This window comes from Cavia porcellus, unplaced genomic scaffold (genome assembly GCF_034190915.1).
Source record: "Cavia porcellus strain 051 isolate PalLab524CR breed Dunkin Hartley unplaced genomic scaffold, mCavPor4.1 scaffold_6, whole genome shotgun sequence".
Taxonomy (NCBI): Eukaryota; Metazoa; Chordata; class Mammalia; order Rodentia; family Caviidae; genus Cavia; species Cavia porcellus.
The window spans coordinates 28878404-28896505 of record NW_026947489.1 but is presented as its reverse complement, the minus strand read 5'-3'; the positions used below and the strand labels follow the sequence as shown (position 1 = coordinate 28896505).

Genomic DNA, 18102 nt, shown 5'->3' with positions numbered 1-18102 from the left:
TTGTGGGCAAGGCTATCCCCACGATTACTGGTTGTATGTAGGCTCCAAAGCAACTCATTTGTTAACAGGCATCTGCTTGTTTATGAAACTCCTACTGTGTGCAGTAAACGCTGTTTCACTGGGTAACCAAGAGAAGTACCCAGCCAACTTTCGTACTGTGCCCTAAGGAATGGGGTTAGAAGCCAGGAAGGGAGCAGAAAGAGTAACTGCCTTCAAACACATGGGCGACTGGCCTTGGGCAGTGGAGATTATGTATGTCAGGGAACATGGACAGTTTCCAAACAGATCTTGGAAACCTCATGGCCCCCGTGATTTAATTTAAAAAGTACTGTAGGAAGGTGGGCTGCGGCAAAAGGGTCCTTTTCAGGCAGGAGCCTACTTGGAGGTAAAAGGTGGGAAAGAGCAGGAAGGTAAGGATGGGGGTGAAAAGGGGTCATGAGGGAAAAACGGGGGCGGGGGGTGAGTGCTCGCTGATCCTCTAGGGAGCCCAGCAGTTTTGATGGGCCTGATGGTTGGGAGTGTCCAATCGGGGCCTCACTGCGGGAGAGGGGGTCAGAATCAGGACGGAAGTTGGGATGCGGTGGGACCCGGGTGAGGTGCGCAGGGCAGGCTCCGGAGTTTTTAGGGAAGGGGGCGTGGCCAGGACGCCCATCCCGCGACGCGCGTCGGCCAGCCGGGCCCGGGCGCGGCGGATCGGGTCAGGGTCTGGCTGTCGGGCGGCGGGGGCGGCGGCGGCGAGGAGGGCTGCAGGCTCGGTGGTCCCGAGCTCCGCGGGGGGCGTCGGTAGAGCCCAGCTGCGGGCGGGGGAGCGCGGGGGGAGGCGGCGGCTCCGAGCAGAACATGAATCAGCGGCGGCGACGGCGGCGACGGCCGTGGAAGGAGCGCAGCGGCCCGGCAGCGGCCCCGGGGACCCTGCGCGGCTGACCGGCGGGCGCGGGTCTCGGCGCCGCCCTCTCGGCCTCCCTCTCCCCTCCTCCAGGCGCCCGCCCCTCCGCGGCTCCTCCCCGCTCCTCCCTGCTCGCGGGCCCGGCCCGGCATGGTGCGGCGACGCCGCCGATGGCGCTGAGGCGGAGCATGGGGCGGCCGGGGCTCCCGCCGCCGCCGCCGCCTCTGCTGCTGCTGCTCCTGGCGGGTCTGGCCTCGCTGCTGCTCCCGGAGTCCGCGGCCGCAGGTAGGGAGCGGCGGTGGCGGGGCGGCCGGGGTCAGAGCCCGGGGCTGGCGGCCGCTGCTGAGCCCGGGCCTGGGCGCGAGAGGTGCGGGTGGGACGCGAAAGGCCGAAGCGCGGGGCGCTTGGTGCTGGCCGCAGGCTCGGGCTGGTCCCCCGCCCCCAACTTTCTCACGCCAGGCGCTCTCCGGGCGGGGTGGAAGCGAAGGCAGAGGGGTGTGGGGTGTATGGTCCGCGCGCGCGCGGGGTGGGAGTGGGGGGTGCTTGGGGCTGCGTTTTCCCGCCTCCATGCTCTTAAGTTGTTTGCTTTTTCCATCTCAGTCCTGGGGGCCCCATTTTGCCCGCCGCACTCGGGAAGGTCCCACTCTGAAACCAGAGTCGGGGATGAACGCCTAGGGGTACCCCTCTACCGTTTAGACACAAGGATTTGGAGGGCATCCTGTCCCAGCACACATCCGAGCATACTCTATTCCTGTGCCCTGAAAGCTTCCTGAAAGCCTGAGTGTTGGAGAGCCGGGGCAGGCGCAAGGCTGCTGGTCTTCTGGGGCTCAGCCCCGTGTTCCCAGTGGTTCCCGAGGCATTGGCCCAACGCAGAAGCGCTCCTGCAACACCCTTTTAAATTCAGGCCGCACACCTTTGGGACCGCTGGGTGTTCCTGGGATTTAGAGCTATTCCTCCTTGTCCTGGGGGCTGAGTCTGAGACTGAAAGGTGGAGATACTGGCGAGCACAGCAGTCAGAGGTTGGCCTCTTGTTTTGAGACGTATCAGACTATCAGGGAGGGAAGTAGAAAAGAGTGACAAATAGTTAAGGGTGGAAAGGTGTGTATCTAATGCGCAGAGTGCCAATAATTTCCCTAGAGTCACACAGTGAAGAGCAGGAAGAAGCAGAACTGGATTACAGCTATGCAGATATTTTACCTGCTCATCTGCTTATAAACACGCCAGGAGGCCAGGCGAGGTGTGCATAGAGTAAGATTCTAGTGGGTGGCTCTCTTGGTGTGACAGTGCTGCTAGGGTCTTGGGTTCCTGCTCAGGGCCCCACCCTCCCTCTGCTTCCCACCTTCCTAGCACCGCCCCTGCACACATTCAGGTATTAATAGAGCTTGCGGCTGCCAGGAAGGCTGCCATGTGTTTGATCTGACGTGGTTTTACATCCATATGTTCTACACTTCAGGGGAGCACCCCCTTCTTCCTTTCCTCAATCCTCCTTTGTTTAGCAGGGTGGGGTGCAGGGGGAGCTGGCAGCAGTTTAGGGGCTGGGCTGACCTGTGGGCAGAGGGCTGGCAGCCTGTTGCACTGGTTGGGTGCAGCAGTCATTCCTAGGGCAATGCCTGCTCCAGGATGTAACACTCCTCCCTTTCAGTTCAGCTTGCCTTCCTTTAGTTATGTGAATGAGGTCCTTGGAGCTAGGGAGACCTGGCAGTGACAGAAAGAGTACTTGGAGAGGAGCTTGTCATGTTCCATCCCCCAGCTCTGGTCCCCTTCCCTTCTAAGCTGTCCTTCCTCTACTTCCTTGGCGTTGGCAAGTAGCCCTCTATCACAGAAGCCACCTCTTGGAAGAGAACAGGAGATACTTCCCAAAACAGGGTCCACCTGCAAAGGCTGATGTACTGTCCTTCCCACCCTCAGGCTTGAAACTCATGGGAGCCCCAGCAAAGATGACTTTGTCTCAGGGGCAATCAATGACACTCAACTGCAGCAAGGAAGGGCTAGAGGAGCCAGACATACACTGGATGAAAGACGGGGCTATGGTCCGGACCGGGAGCCAGGTGTACATTGCCATCAGTGAGCAGTACTGGATTTGCTTCCTCAGGTGCTGGACTAGGGGAAGGTGTGGGTTGCCAGCCTGGGGAAAGGTGGGCTTTTCACTTAGTGTTTGAGAGCTGGGCGCTGTTTGGATATCCAGAGGTCCATGGTTTTTCAATTTGGAAACCTGTGGAATCTTCCAAACACAGGGTGGGCTGAACCTATCAAGTCTGCCCAGCCAAATTGCCCCCCCCCCCACGCACATACCCTAGGAAGCGAGCTTGGTATCCTATTTCCACAGCCTGAAGTCAGTGGAGCGTTCTGATGCAGGCCAATACTGGTGCCAGATGGAGGATGGGGGAAAGACCGAGATCTCCCAGTCAGTGTGGCTCACAGTAGAAGGTAAGGAGGCAGAAGTGCAGGGTGTGTTGGCCTGGAGCAGGTGCTGTTTCCTAGTGACCATAGCCAGAGGAAGATGAAGAGGATGCTGTGCTGTCCCAGACATCAGAATACCCTACCTGCTGGAACCTAGATATCTGAGAATCAAGGGGACACCTAGGACCCATAGCCTACAGCTATGCTGTCTATTTCAGCTGTCTGAGCAACAAGCCTCAAGCACCCATCTGGGGCTGGACCCAGTTCTGCCAAGTGGTTTGACCAGCAGGGGGAGGAGGAGGGGAGGAACACTATGCAGCTGCAGGAGCTCAGAGCTGTTCAGCCCTGGAAAACAAAGTGACTAAGAAAGTAACAAAGGGCCCTGAACTGGAGCTGGGGCCTGCCAGCAGAACTCCCACCCATTCCTCCTCCCCCGACACCCCACCCCCATTCTCCTCCCTTACCCTGAGCAGGGCTGCCGGAGCAGGTCTGGCAGGGAGGACGAGAGCTGGGGCTGGCAAGCCAAAACTTCCCTGCCCAAGAAAGATATTCCTAGGGGAGCTGATGAAAGGATGACTCCTCTGCTGCCCGCTCCTTCCCAAGCTCCATGCCTGTGGTGTGTAAGCTACTGGAAAGGAGCTGTGGGGACCTGAAGAGAAGACTCCAAGTGAAACAAACTTGTGATTTGGGCAGTAGGAAGCTTAGAGGTGGCAGAGCTCATTCCCCACTCCCCTTCTTTTTTAGGTGTGCCATTTTTCACTGTGGAGCCCAAAGATCTGGCAGTGCCCCCCAATGCCCCTTTCCAACTCTCTTGTGAGGCCGTGGGTCCTCCAGAACCTGTTACCATTTTCTGGTGGAGAGGAAGAACGAAGGTTGGGGGACCTGCTCCCTCTCCCTCAGTTTTAAATGTAACAGGTGAGCCTCACAGGAAGGGGCTTTGAGCAGGGGGTGAGCTGGGTCCTTGCATGTAGTAAGCCTGGCAGAGATAGACTCTGCCTAAATCATGGAGTTTGCAGTTGTGAGTGACCAGAGTGGATCCTAGCGCCTGGGTAGTGAGCCACACCATTGCAATGCTCATTAGTCAGGTGTGTCAGACAGGCTGGGTGGGCTGATTAGTGGCCATCCTGTTGTGTGTGGTAGCACAAAGAGGGTGCTGGGACCGCCTTGCCTTTGCCTCACACAGAGCCGTCTGGGCCAAGCACAGCTGGCCCTGGCAGATGAATTGTGTGAGACCAGAGCCACCCATTCCCTTCCCCCAAGCTTTCCTAAGAGAAGGGACCAGAAACCAACCGATGAAGAACTGGGAAGGAGTGTCTGGCAGTCATGGAAAAGATAAGACTGTCAGACTGAAGACAGGAAAGAAGGAGAGGCCAGCATAAAGATACAGGGGCCTCCTTCTCTGTGGTTCTTTCTAGAAATCTCCAGCCATTTTCCCAAAGAATTATCTGTTCTTACCTCTGCAGTTAGATCCAAAGCAGCCTTGCCTGCATACCTACCCGGGCCCCTAAGATCCTCAGGCATAAAATAGAGTTTACCGATTGAGGCTAGAATTGGGCAAAAAAGATGAGTCTGAATTTGGTCTCCTCTGCTGAGATGTGAGAGAAAGGGGGTCTGATATGTCAAGTTCCCATCAAAAGAGGTAGACCACAGTACCCACTGGACGTAGGGTGGGGGACATTCAAGAAGATGTTGGGTTCCTTTCCCTCCAGACGTGCATGGTTAGGACTCTCAGCCTGCAAGCCTATAGTAAGCACTTGCAGGTTCCTTCTGTGTATACCACACTGTGCTGGGCACCAAGGGGGAAACAGAAATCACCCTTCTATTTCCTCAAAAGAATTGGGTGTAATTGGAGAGACAAGACACATTCATAAGGAACTGGGAACTGTTGCAAGGTACAGAATATGCAGATAGGACAGTGATAGTGCAGGAAGCAAACAAAAGGGCTCTGGTATGCACAGTAGAGGAGTGCCCGGGAAAGGGAGGCAGAGCTGTGCTGTCTGGGAGATGAAACCGAGATGGGAGGCGCCAAGCAATATTTTTCACGTGTTTATCCTCTACTCTACCCTACATTTTACATAAATTACCTGGTTTTCACAGTTCTCCCATTTGAGAGATGAGCAAACAGAGAGCCATTAGACTCCAGGGTCCTTGTTCCCTTCCACTGTACGCCACTGTTCAGCCCCTTCCTTTTTGCTGGACGGACTGTTAGGATGTCCAGACCAAAACCTGTGCATCCCTCTTCTCCAGTCCCACACTGAGGGGGAGTTGCTGTTTGGTGACTAACTGAGTTTTCTGGCCTCAGGGGTGACCCAGAGCACAATGTTTTCCTGTGAAGCTCGCAACAGAAAAGGCCTGGCTATTTCCCGCCCGGCCACTGTTCGCCTTCAAGGTAGGAAGGCAGTCGGGTGGGTGGGTGAGGCCAGGGGCAGCCAGCCATGCAGCAGAGAGATGGTTTGGCATTCCAGCTTCCTTGGATCCTGCTGGGATCTCCAGATGAGGGGTAATTGGCACAGCTCCCTTTCCTAGTGAGAGCACCTGAGACCCTGCCATGGCTGAGCCAAGAATAGAATCCTGACGTCACAGCAGATTTCCCATCACGAAGCAGAGTCCTTGGGAGGGAGGGGAAGAAGGAGCCAGCAGGAGATGGTCAAGGCTCCTGCCCAATCTCCTTTCTGCCACTCCTCTAAAAAGAGAAGGGGGCAGGGGAAGCAGCTTGGTGGGTGATAAGAGACCTAAAGGGCTGGTACAGAGGGAGAGAGCGAGGGAGGGAACTGGTGTGTGGAGGAGCTGCTTATTTCTGCTTTTGTGTTTTGTATTTCCCTTTTGTGGTGTACTGTGCTCCTTTTGTGTTATACTGTGCCCCCACATGTTACTTCCTGTTCTTTGGCCAGAGCCTTTTATTCAGAGAGAGGCAGTGTCTCTCCTCAGCCTTGGCACTCCCAGGTGTGAGCAGCTGTCCTTTATCGGTTGCTTGGTGTGTGCATCCCTGTGACCTAAGTGACAAGTGGCCATCCTTAGGTTGGGGGTGGGGCGGGATCCTGGCCCTAGGAAGAACACAAAGCTAGATTCCATGCCTGCTCTTTCCTCCGCTCTTATTACTGGGCACTGACTCCAAGTTGCATCCACAGCTCTGCCTGCAGCCCCCTTCAACATCACAGTGACAAAGCTCTCCAGCAGCAATGCTAGCGTGGCCTGGTTGCCAGGTGCTGATGGTCAAGCTGTGCTTCAGTCCTGTACAGTGCAGGTGAGCTGAGAAGAACCTCACAGGCTCTCCCGGACTAACTGTGTTCCTTATAGCTGCACAGCGGCACTTAGTGGTAGCAGCAGTGGGCTTATGGTCTGTGGGGCTTGTTCTGCAGCTCTTCAGGTGCTTTGTCCACTGAGAGACCCTGCAGATTGATTCAAACTTGAGCCTTCTTCAGGCTGGAAAACAAATCATTAGAGCAGTTTTGGGATACCTGGAAGAGATGTGTGTGTGCGTGTGTGCGTGTGTGCGTGCGTGCGTGCGTGTGTGTGTGTGTGTGTGTATCCTTTGAAACATCTAATAATCTGGACTTTTGCATCCCCATGCTTTCCACCCCTGCCATGCCACAAGGACAAGGAGGAGTCTAACCCTAAAGAGTGAAAAGGGGGATAAAGTGGCACCACCACCAAGAGGCAATGTAGCCTTGGCTTGTTTTTATTTCTGCTCAAACGGGGTTTCATGAGAAGCATTCGAAACTGTTCTTAGAGTTCCCCTGGCCATCAGGGGCTCCTGCTCTGGGTTGTACCATTTAGAGGACTCTGCACTGGCCCAACTTTGGCACAGTCCTTGCTCCTGGGCAGAGCCTCCAGGGCTAAGAGCACAGGTCTATCAGGATTGTCCTTATTGCCGTGCCATGCTCTTGACAGTCCTGAGTCTGATTCGAGGGCCCGTGTAGGCTCTACCATTCCATCTTCCAAAGCAGGGCATGTTGAGATACATGTACCATTAAGCCCCAGAGGTAGCTGTCTGTGAGCAGATGGGAACTGGGCCTGAGTGTCTGAGCAGTGTTGTGCCTATACCTGAGCTGCTCCTGATACAGACTTTGCCCGGGGTCCACGTCTTCCAGTGCCACCACACTGACTTGGGATTCCCAAGGGTTTAGAGGATTGTTAAGTGTAAATCTGAACTTGTACGTGATTTTGAAAATTTGTTTGTCAAGGTACTAAGACAGAAACCTTTTAGTCATTAAATAAGGCCTAGAATGTAGCTCAAAGATAAAGCACATGTTTAGCATGTACAAGGCTCTGGCTTTGAGTTCTATCACTGCAAAAAAAAAAAAAAAATGGTAGTGGCTTTATTAAATACTTAGCCATTTAGTTCATGGGTCTCTGTTTGTACTCTGACTCTGGACCCTCAAAACTAGGTAAGGGACTGGTTCAAAGATCTGTGGGCTCATAGTTTCCCCTTTCTTTGAGAAGCTCTGAAACTTTGAGGTGGCATAAACAAATACAAGTGGCAAGTACTTTGAAACAGTTAAGCATAAAGTAGAAAGGAGCAAGAGTTTCCTGGAGTTGATAGAGGCTTTCACCATTAAAGAGGTATTTATAGCTGGATGTGGTAGTGCCTTCCTGTAATCCCAGTACCTTGGGAGGCTGAAGCAGGAATATTGCAAATTCCAAAATAGCTTGGGCAATTTAGTGACTTAGTGAAGATTAAGGCTTAAAAAATGAAGAGCTGTGTGTGTGTGTAGCTCAGTGTCAAGGCTGTCTGTTCAGTCTCCAGTAGTGGGCTGGGTAGGGGGAGAGGAAAGAAAAGGGAGAGAGAGAAAGAAAAGAAGAAATTTGCACTGAGTCCTAAAGGATGATAGGGAGATACTGGGAAGAACAGCTTATTCCAGATAAAAGGAACAACATCTTTGGAGTGGAGGTGTAGAACCTTTTAGATTATTGGGGTGGGGATCATAAATGCTAGCTGATAGAGGAAGCATTCATTCAGACTTACCAAAGCCGGCACTGTGGTGGCTGAAATCCCAGGGTACCAGGGTCTAAGTAACACAGGAGAATTGCTGTAGTTAAGAGGCCACTGGACTGCATACCATACCTATCCCATCTTTCCTCAATTTGGGAACCACCTTCTTCTGCATCATTAGTTTTCTGCTCTTCTGTAGGTGACACAGACCCCAGGAGACTGGGAGGTCCTGGCTGTTGTGGTCCCTGTACCACCCTTTACCTGCCTGCTTCGGGACTTGACACCTGCTACCAATTATAGCCTCAGGGTGCGCTGTGCCAATGCTTTGGGACCCTCTCCCTATGCCGACTGGGTGCCCTTTCAGACAAAGGGTCTAGGTGAGTGACTTGCAAAGCAGAGGAGCTGGGCTTGGCTCGGGGTGGGGAGGTTTGGCTCCAGTTTGGAAAAAAAGCTACCTGAAGGGAAGGTTCAGGCATCATTCAGCCAACATTTGTTGAAAGTCTCCTGCATACCATTGCATATCTCTGTGTATTTAGTTCTTGCGATTATAATGGATAGTCAAACTGGGAAAGATAATGTGATGATGAAGAATGGCCTAGAAAAATTCCTTAAAGGAATCTGAGTGATCTGAAGGCTAACAAAGAAGCCCTGTGAATGTTCAGGGGGGAAATCACTCCAGGGAGAAGGCAGAGCAGGTGCAGGACTAAGGAACTTGCTCCAAGTTTTCTCACTGGGGGCCTTCTTGACTGAGAGGGGAGTGGTGAGGGAGCTGAGGCATCACCATGGTGATGAGAATACTGCCAGGCAGAGGTGCTGCTGGGGCTCAGGCTTCTCCCCAACACAGTGGTTAGAGCAGTCAGAGCCAGAGGTGAGCCCTTTCCTCAACGGTGGGCTCCCTGAGCCAGTCAGCTCTTGGCAGCTGGTTCCAAAGGTCTGCATGGAATAGTGATGGGGGAGAAAAGTCTTAACCTTTTCTCTCTGGATACAGCTCCAGCTAGAGCTCCGAAGAACCTCCATGCCATCCGCACAGATTCTGGCCTCATCCTGGAGTGGGAAGAAGTGATCCCTGAGGGCCTTTGGGAAGGCCCCCTGGGACCCTATAAAGTTGCCTTGTTTCAAGACAATGGAACCCAGGTGAGAAAGACAGACTCCTCCACTTTCTCTAAGATCCCAGGGCATTAGCCCTCAGGGCCCTGGCTTTTACTGTTTCTGGATGGGGAGCAGTGATGCCCACTGCTCCAGGGATGCACCTCTTCCCACTCCCTGGCTAACTCCACTCCTGGATTCTGCTTCCCACTGGAACGAATCCTGTGGCCACTCAGTATGTAAAGCAGGAAGCACATTCCTGCACTAACTGGGCCAGGCATAGATAAGGCTTTATCCCCAGCCTGGCTTCCTCCCATCCCCCACATACTGAGCCTGGTTTGTGTTCCAGAAAGGCCTCTGCTCTGCCGAGACCAGACTGTGATGATTCCCTGAAGGCTGTATTTCTGCAGTCCCTGACTCCTAGGGTCCCCAGGCTTGCACGTTCCTTGCTAGACCTTACTCTGTCCTCTGGCCCCAGCCTGAGGCGTATCCTTAGCCTCAGTGTGGGGTGGGGCTTTCCTGGCTACAGGATGAGCTGACAGTGGAGGGGACTAGGGCCAATGTGACAGGCTGGGATCCCCAGAAGGACCTGATCGTGCGTGTGTGCGCCTCCAACGCAGTTGGCTGTGGGCCCTGGAGTCAGCCATTGGTGGTCTCTTCTCATGACCATGCAGGTAAGGTGGGGACCGGGGTGGGACAAGGGATCAAGCTTCTGAGGGCAACCTAGACTGGTGAGAAGAGGCTGTGGCACCTGCCCAGCAGGCTCCAGCAGTCCAGGACTGGCGTAGAAATCCCTGGTCACTCTGTAGGTCATGACAGCCAGGGTCTGTCACAGTCTAGGCAGAAAAACTCTTAGATCACTCTCCAGAGTCTTTGCTTCTTTCTTTCTTTTCTCTTTTTAGTACTGTGGATTGAAACCAGGGAGTGCTGAGCTATACTCTTAGTCATCATTATTATTAATAATATAATTTTTAGATAAAACCTTGCTAAATTGCCCAGACTGGCCCCAAATTTGAGATCCTCCTGCCTCAGGCTCCCAAGTAGCTGAGATTACAGGTGTGCTCTGCCACACCAGCCTTTCTCAAGCCTTTCTTGAGCTCATGTTTAAACTTAAGGAATCTCTTGACCAGGCCAGGTGGCCATCTGGGAAAATTCTGAAGTGACCCTTGGTGTCAGTCTGACGCATATCCTCCCTCCTACAGGCCAGCAGGGCCCTCCCCACAGCCCCACATCCTGGGTGCCCGTGGTCTTGGGTGTGCTCACGGCTCTGGTGACAGCTGCTGCCTTGGCTCTCATCCTGCTTCGAAAGAGGCGGAAGGAGACACGTTTCGGGTAAGGGAGCGGGACGTGAGGGAAGGCAGGTGGTGACAGAAGGCTTTGGAGCTGCCCTCCAGATCCCTGATTTCCTTTTAGGCAAGCCTTTGACAGTGTCATGGCCCGTGGGGAGCCAGCTGTTCACTTCCGGGCCGCCCGGTCCTTCAATAGAGAAAGGCCAGAGCGCATCGAAGCTACATGTGAGTGGTAGAGGACTGTGGGAGTAGAACATGGGTCCTCTCTTCCTCTGTGTTCTTTTACCAGCTTATTAATTTGACTGATACATTAATTTGACCAATATGTCTGACCCATGACGAGTCCCAGATACAGAGGAGTAGAAAAGACACAGAGACCTCCCCTGTGGGGGAGCTGAGCTCTGTGCTGAGGCCAGGACCTGCAGAGCAGGCAGGCTGGGATTTGGCCAGAGCAAAGCTCCTCCCCTTTCTCACCCCCCCCCCACAGTGGACAGCCTGGGCATCAGTGATGAACTGAAAGATAAGCTAGAAGATGTGCTCATTCCAGAGCAGCAGTTTACTCTGGGCCGGATGCTGGGCAAAGGTATGTGGGCTGTGCAGGGCTGATCTGGGTTTGCCTGGCTCTGGGTATTCCAGACACTTGAGGCTATGGATTTGGGTCAGCTGGTCAGCTCCTGTAATTGAGATATGCTATAGGCTCTGGAGTCCAGCTTGCTTGGGGGAACAGTGGCTAGAAGTGTGAGGAGCTGTTTCTGCAGTGCTCTGCTTTGATGAGAGGAAAGGAGGCTATTCAGCAGTCCTAGAATGTAATGCCTTTGTGTCCTAGTTGGGGATCACTCAGAAGGGGAGGGAGTGGGGAGCAGGAAGCCAAGGAGACCCCTTGGTTGGCTCGGTTTCTAGGAGAGTTTGGCTCTGTGCGGGAGGCCCAGCTAAAACAGGAGGATGGCTCCTTCGTGAAAGTGGCTGTTAAGATGCTGAAAGGTGAGTGGAGAAGAGACATGTGGAGGAGTTACTGGTGGAACCCGTGTTGCTACAGGCTCTGCCTCCGACTGAGATTTTGTGGGAAGAGCTAGTGAGTACTTACAAGGTGCTGTTTGTACTATGAGTAGTTCACAGACAGAAACCCCTGGTACTGCTCTGTGCGGCAGTGATAGCCCAAATTCACTCCTGGATGCTGATGGTGGGGCTGGGTAGATTATATGCTGGGTTGTCCAAACCAGAAGAAGGGCATTCACAATTAGGCAAATTGTTGTTGTTGTTGTTGTTGTTGTTTTTTGTATTTTTACCAGTACCAGGGATTGAACTCATGACCACAGGCTTGCAAGGCAGGCGCTTATGCCACTGAGCTAAATTCCCAGCCCCTAGTAGGCAAATTGTTATATAGCAACAATTCCATGGGGTTCCTCCAGCTCATAGTAAGACCAGTTTCCTGAGTCTACTGCAAAGCTCCAGACCCAGGGGTTTTGGGTCAGAGCTCAGGGCGTGTCTCATTTTATTCCCTCCCTACCCCATGCCCTTCTGCCAGCTGACATCATCGCCTCAAGTGACATAGAAGAGTTCCTCAGGGAGGCAGCTTGCATGAAGGAGTTTGACCATCCACATGTGGCCAAGCTTGTTGGTGAGCCCACATGGGGCAGGCAGATAGAGAACAGAGCTAAAACCCTGTTCCATCAATGTGTGGGCAGCCTGTGGGGAAGACTGGATGTAACTGGATTAACCAGGGGGTAAACTTGTAGGGAGGGTCCTGGCCAGCATCTACTTGTGCTCCAGGTGAGACTGAAGGTCTACCTGAAGATTGCTTATGCTGGCAGAGGAGGAGGGAGCAAAGAAGATGCCCGGGATTTAGCAGAAGCAGCCAGAACCTGGCCTATGGAGTCCCCAGGACAGAGTGGCAGAGCTAGGGCTAGAGGTGGGACCCAGCACTTGGGGACTGATGTAGACACTAGAGTTGTCTTGTGACCTGTGTATGCCCAGCTCCTGACCCTTCCTCGTCCCCAGGTGTGAGCCTCCGCAGCAGGGCCAAAGGCCGCCTCCCCATCCCTATGGTCATCCTGCCATTCATGAAGCATGGAGACCTGCATGCCTTCCTGCTCGCCTCCCGGATTGGGGAGAACCCCTTTGTGAGTGCTTGGGTGGGAATGGTCAGGAGGGAAAGGGTGGGAGAAGAGGCCCTGGAAAGGGACCAACCCCTGGAGAAGAAGGGCTGGGTGGCTCAAGCTGAAGATCTGGCTGGAAGTGGGAGGGTCTGACTTGACTCTGTTTAAGCTAGTATCTTTTTTCCTCCCAGAGCTCTGTGAAAATCTTAGACTAGGGACGGCCCTTTCTGGGAGAACAGGCTTGTACCCCAAGCAGGGGAGTCTTGGTTCTCAGGTTCTCTTGGACTCGCCAGAGCTTCCTTGCCTTAGGAAAGCCTGCCATTCCCTTCCTTCCTTTCAGTGATTCTGAGGACAGTCTTTAAGTCTGGCCAGGGAACCCCATTCATCTTGCCCCAGCTAGGTGGGCAGATGCAGCCTGAGCTTGCCCTGTCTACCTACCAGAACCTGCCCCTCCAGACTCTGATCCGGTTCATGGTGGACATTGCCTGTGGCATGGAGTACCTGAGTTCCCGGAACTTCATCCACCGAGACCTGGCTGCTCGGAACTGCATGTAGGAATTCTGGAGGGCTGGGGTAGGAGTCAGCGGCTGCTAGTGGCAGGAGGAGCTGGCTGACGCTCTTCCTGCCTGGACTTGTACTGCTGTGCATGGGGTTAGCCTGGGAGCAAAGCCTTTGAGCACAGTGGGAGTGTGGGGGATGCTGACTCTGCCCTCCATCCCCCCTTGCAGGCTGGCAGAGGACATGACAGTGTGTGTAGCTGACTTTGGACTATCCCGAAAAATCTATAGTGGGGACTACTATCGTCAGGGCTGTGCCTCCAAATTGCCTGTCAAGTGGCTGGCACTGGAGAGCCTGGCGGACAACTTGTACACTGTGCACAGTGATGTGGTGAGTGAGGTGGCACAGATGATACAGTGACATGGACCAGTATGCGTCTAGGGACTTTCAGGAGCCTTGCCAGTTCTTCTCTCTGGGCTTTTTATAAAAGCTATCTAGTTTTACAGCCCGAGCCCTAAGATATGCCTACCCTGAGCCCTGGCTCAGGAAGCCTAGTGACACTTTGTTCCCAACCTCCATTCTGTCCTAGTGGGCCTTTGGGGTCACCATGTGGGAGATCATGACTCGTGGGCAGACGCCTTATGCTGGAATCGAAAACGCTGAGATTTACAACTACCTCATTGGCGGGAACCGCCTGAAACAGCCTCCGGAGTGCATGGAGGACGTGTAAGTACTGGGGAGGTCTTTGTGGGAGGAAGTGGGGATCTGGGGTTTTGGCAGCTGGCTTTCTCCACCACTGCCGGCCCAGCTTCCCACCCTGTGGGTCCTGTTCATCCACCACCTCCCTGTGTGCTCTCTTTCCTTCCTTTCCACCCCATGTTTCTCACTTGAGCCTTTTTAAATCATTCTAATTTCTCCAGTTTCCGGTGGGAACCAAGAACCCATGGACAGAAAACCAGAGTCGAGCATCAGTGCAGGTTTCCCCTTACCCCTTCCTTCTCGGGCCTCCAGCTGGTCTGAAAACCTGACCAACCTGCCTCTCCTGGGATAGGGCTGCATAGGGAAACCAGGGTGGCCCTTCACTCTCATAGGTGGCAAGGGATAGGAGTTGAATTCTTTTCTTGACCTTGGGCTCCTTTTGGGGGAGTAGAAGTGACTCGACATTCTGGGAAGAAGGGATCTATTGCCACATTTCCTTGTCACCAACCCCAGATCCAGGAGAACAGGGCAGGGTAGCACATTGTCAAACCCCTACAACAAGATGATGTAAACACTAGTGTTAGCTGGGCACAGACGGTGTTCTGTAAGATAATCCTCTTCTCACACTAGGAGGAAAAGACTGTTTTGTCCCCATTTTGTAGATGAGGAAATAGGATTAAAGTAGTAAAGTAACATGGCCACGGTCACACAGCTATTGCACGAGTAAGCTGGTATTGGAACTGAGATCCCTGTGATTTCAGAGTATGTGCTGTCAACCGTGAAACCAACTGCAATTATTCTGTTCTGGTCTTAGTCTGACTCCATCCAAGTCAGGGTGTTCCTGGGTCCCCAGAGGACCTCTTGCTAACACCAGTGGGGCAGAGTCCACAGCATCCCAGGGAAAGTAGGCTGCTTTGTGGGTGTGGTGTTGGACCTCTAGCAGGTCAGTGCTATACACAGGCAGAGAAGGGCTAAGCCTGAATGTTGGGGCCTTTCCAGGACAGGAGGTTTGAGGTGGGTGCCTCACAAGTACCTGAAGTAGAAATCTGACTGCCCAAGCCAGCTCACCCCTCCTGTTCACTCAGGGGAACTTGGGGCAGATGGGGATTAAAAGTGTAGGTGTCCCTGAGACTCAGCCTGCCTTGGCCCTCCCTCATCTGGAGCTGTTGGAGCTCTGATGGGTGGGCAGCAGGCAGAGGCCATGGTTCAGCTTCCTCCCAGCCTGGGGTTGCTGCTGTTGATGAGGGGTGGACAACCATTGACTCCCACCAGGGAGCCTGCTGGATTGGTGCCAGCTGGATTCTAGCATAGCCTTGAGAATGGATCCCGGTCTGGCCACATAACCCTGGCCCATTCCCATGGCCTGACCAGGATCTGGCATGATTCTTCCTGTCATGGGGGCACTCTTGGAGGGCTGATGTGAGAAGCAGTACATGGCACTTTGCCATGGTTAAGGGTCAGGCAGTGACTCTGATTATATAAGATCTCAGCCCTCTCCGTTAAGGAGTTTGGTTTGGTTTGGTTTGGTGGTGGTTGTTTTTGAGATGCGTTTAGTCCAGTTTGGCCTAGAATTTCCTGAGTAGCTTGGGCTAGTCTTAAGCTCATAAGCCTACCGCCGTAGCCTCCCAGGTGCTGCTAGCCCATTAGGTTTTATGGGTTGTTTTATTTTTCTTTTTTCCTGAGTCATTCCTTGGGAACAGCAATAGGCTTCAGAGAATCTGTGAGGCTCCTGAAATAGTACACAAAAAAGAATCCTGCCAGAGGAAGAAGACTGGAAGCTCTTCTCAGGTTCTCAAAGGTATCCATGGACCATGAGGAAGGATTTAAGAATAACTACGTGGGTGCTGCCTCATGAGGATGTGGAACAAAAATAAGCCTAGGGCTGGGGATTTAGCTCAGCTGTGTGAGTGCCTGCCTCACAAGCGTAAGGTTGTGAGTTCGATCCCTGGTTAAAAAAAAAGCCTAACTCCAGGGCTGGGGGAGCTCTGTGGTAGAAATGGCACATGCTGAGCAGGCCCAAGGCCCTGGGTTCCATCCTCAGGACTGCAGAACAAATCACCCTTCACTACAGGCTGTATTCTGTAAGACAAATAGATTCTTAGTGTTACCCCAAGATAGTTGAGGAAGACTTTAAGAGCTAGCCCACCTGGCTTCAAATCATGGCCCTGTTACTTTTTTCCTAGGTACTTTGGTCAGGGTTCACAACCTCTCTCCATGCTCAATTCCCACATTTGTAGAATAGATATAGCTTCTTCTCTCCCTCTGTCCTTTCCTTTTTTCCTTCCTTCTTTCTTGTTATTGGGAATTAAATCTAAGAATGTTATACTGCTGATCTACATCTCTGGCCATTTTTATTTTGAGACAAGGTCTCTAAATTGCCAGGCCAGCCTTGAATTTATGATCACGCTACCTCAGCCTCCCATGTAGCTGGAATTTATAGGTATATATGGCTGAACCTGGCTAGGGATTGCTTTATTTCACAGATGTTATGAGAATTAAATAACAATAAATATGAAATACTTAGGGGAGTGCCTGATATACACTGTGGTCTTGGCACTGAGCTACTAAATTGCCCAGGCTATATTTGAACTTGAGATCCTCCTGCCTCAACCTCCCAGAATGCTGGAATACAATCACTACACTTAGCTGGCTTTCTGCTTTTGAAGGAAAGACCACTCCCTTCCCTCTTCTTTCTGCCCCAGGTATGATCTCATGTACCAGTGCTGGAGTGCTGATCCGAAGCAACGCCCCAGCTTCACATGCCTGCGGATGGAATTGGAGACCATCCTGGGTCACCTGTCTGTGCTGTCCAGCAGTCAGGACCCTTTGTATATCAACATCGAGAAGGCCAAGCAGCCTGCCGAGGGCAGCGACCTAGAGTTGCCCTGCAGTGACCAGCCTGGCAGTGGAGCTGGGGATGGCAGTGGGGTGGGGGCAGTTGGAGGCATCCCCAGTGACTATCGGTACATCCTCAGCCCTGGGGACCTGACTGAGTCATCTGGGCAGACTGAGCAGCAGCCAGAGAGCCCCGTCAATGAGGCCCAGAGACTGCTGTTTGTGCAGCAAGGGCTCCTGCCCCATAGTAGTTGTTAGCCTGCAGGCAGTGGCAGCCAGACCAGGGCTAGCTCTGCAGGCCACCGTACTGGCTGGCAAAGCCAAATCCAACCCCAGCCCAGGCAGCAAGGGGTAGAGGCTCCTGTGGTAGCCCTCCCAAGCTGCACTGGTAGCTGGACTCACCAAATCGCCCAATCCCAGTTCTTCCTGCAGCCACTCCATGGCCAGCCTGGCATTTGTTCAGGCCTTGGCTTGGAGAAGGTGGGCCAGGCCTGGTTGCCTGAACCCAGGCAACTGGCAGGAGAGGAGGTGGTTATGTTTCCATGGCTACCATGGGTGTGGACGGCAGTTGGGGGGAATAGATGCAGCCCTGTGGGCCCCTGCCCTCCAGCTGATCTGCCCCTGCTGCCTTATTGCATGCCTCGAGCCACCTCCACTTGGGGGCTCAGATATGCCTGCCACATTGAGGCTTAAGTGCCAGGTTGCGCCTCTGAGGCACTGAGATTCCCTTGTATTATTTCCTTGTAGGTGAGAATTAGTGATGGGTTAGTAGAGTCAGGTCCAAAATCCCTGCAGTAGGGCGCAGTGGGACACTCTCAGGTTTGAATCCTTGTCACTGCCTTGATTCTCACCCTGCCTGTGCTGGGCAAGGTGGTGCGAGGGTGCTTTCATGAAGCTGGCTGGACCTTCTGGGGTATGCAAAGGTGCCACTGAGCTCCTCAGAGGAAGCACATAAAGGGTTGGCCCTGGGATAGAGACGAGGAGCACGGAGACCCTGTCCAGACTCCCACAGTCTGAGCATGCTACTAAACCCCCAAGACTAACAAAGGCAGCTGTGTCTGAGCCCAGCCCCTCCATGCTAACTGGACACTGTCTGTCCCAAGTCTCCAGAAAGTAAATATGCCTGCTGGCCAGTGTGGGTGAGGGGTCTCCCTGGAGCCCAGTCCTGGCCCTGGCTGAGGGAGCCTTGTGGAATGCGTGGGGCATGGGGCAGGCCCTTGCTGGTTAGGCATTTTCTAAGCTGTTAGTTGCTGTTTAAAAATGGGAAATAAAATTGAAGACTAAAGAAACAAAGCTTTGTCTCTTAAATGTTTGCTTTTTTCCAGATCACAAAAATGAGGCATCTCTACATAGAGAAAAATCTGGAAAGACATACCAAAA

At 53.3% G+C, this 18102-nt stretch overlaps 1 protein-coding gene across 1 annotated transcript; it reads left to right on the top strand.

Annotated features, from left to right (window-relative positions):
• The first annotated feature begins 1033 nt into the window (after positions 1–1033).
• On the top strand, positions 1034–18015 carry Tyro3 (TYRO3 protein tyrosine kinase). The gene is made up of 19 exons (XM_003475707.5): positions 1034–1171; positions 2795–2978; positions 3213–3313; positions 4031–4201; positions 5589–5675; positions 6415–6530; positions 8419–8596; positions 9208–9353; positions 9835–9979; positions 10508–10637; positions 10719–10819; positions 11082–11177; positions 11495–11575; positions 12120–12212; positions 12593–12714; positions 13132–13241; positions 13419–13578; positions 13778–13914; positions 16590–18015. The coding sequence occupies exons 1-19, from the start codon at positions 1057–1059 to the stop codon at positions 16978–16980; spliced, it is 2664 nt and encodes an 887-aa protein (XP_003475755.1). The 5' UTR covers positions 1034–1056; the 3' UTR covers positions 16981–18015.
• Positions 18016–18102: the final 87 nt, after the last annotated feature.

Excerpts from the sequence above, each read along its gene's own strand:
- Tyro3 (XM_003475707.5), top strand. The coding sequence starts at position 1,057 with ATGGCGCTGAGGCGGAGCATGGGGCGGCCGGGGCTCCCGCCGCCGCCG. Across the intron at positions 12,715-13,131 it reads GGATTGGGGAGAACCCCTTT|AACCTGCCCCTCCAGACTCT; the intron begins GTGAGTGCTTGG and ends TCTACCTACCAG. Across the intron at positions 13,915-16,589 it reads CCGGAGTGCATGGAGGACGT|GTATGATCTCATGTACCAGT; the intron begins GTAAGTACTGGG and ends TTTCTGCCCCAG.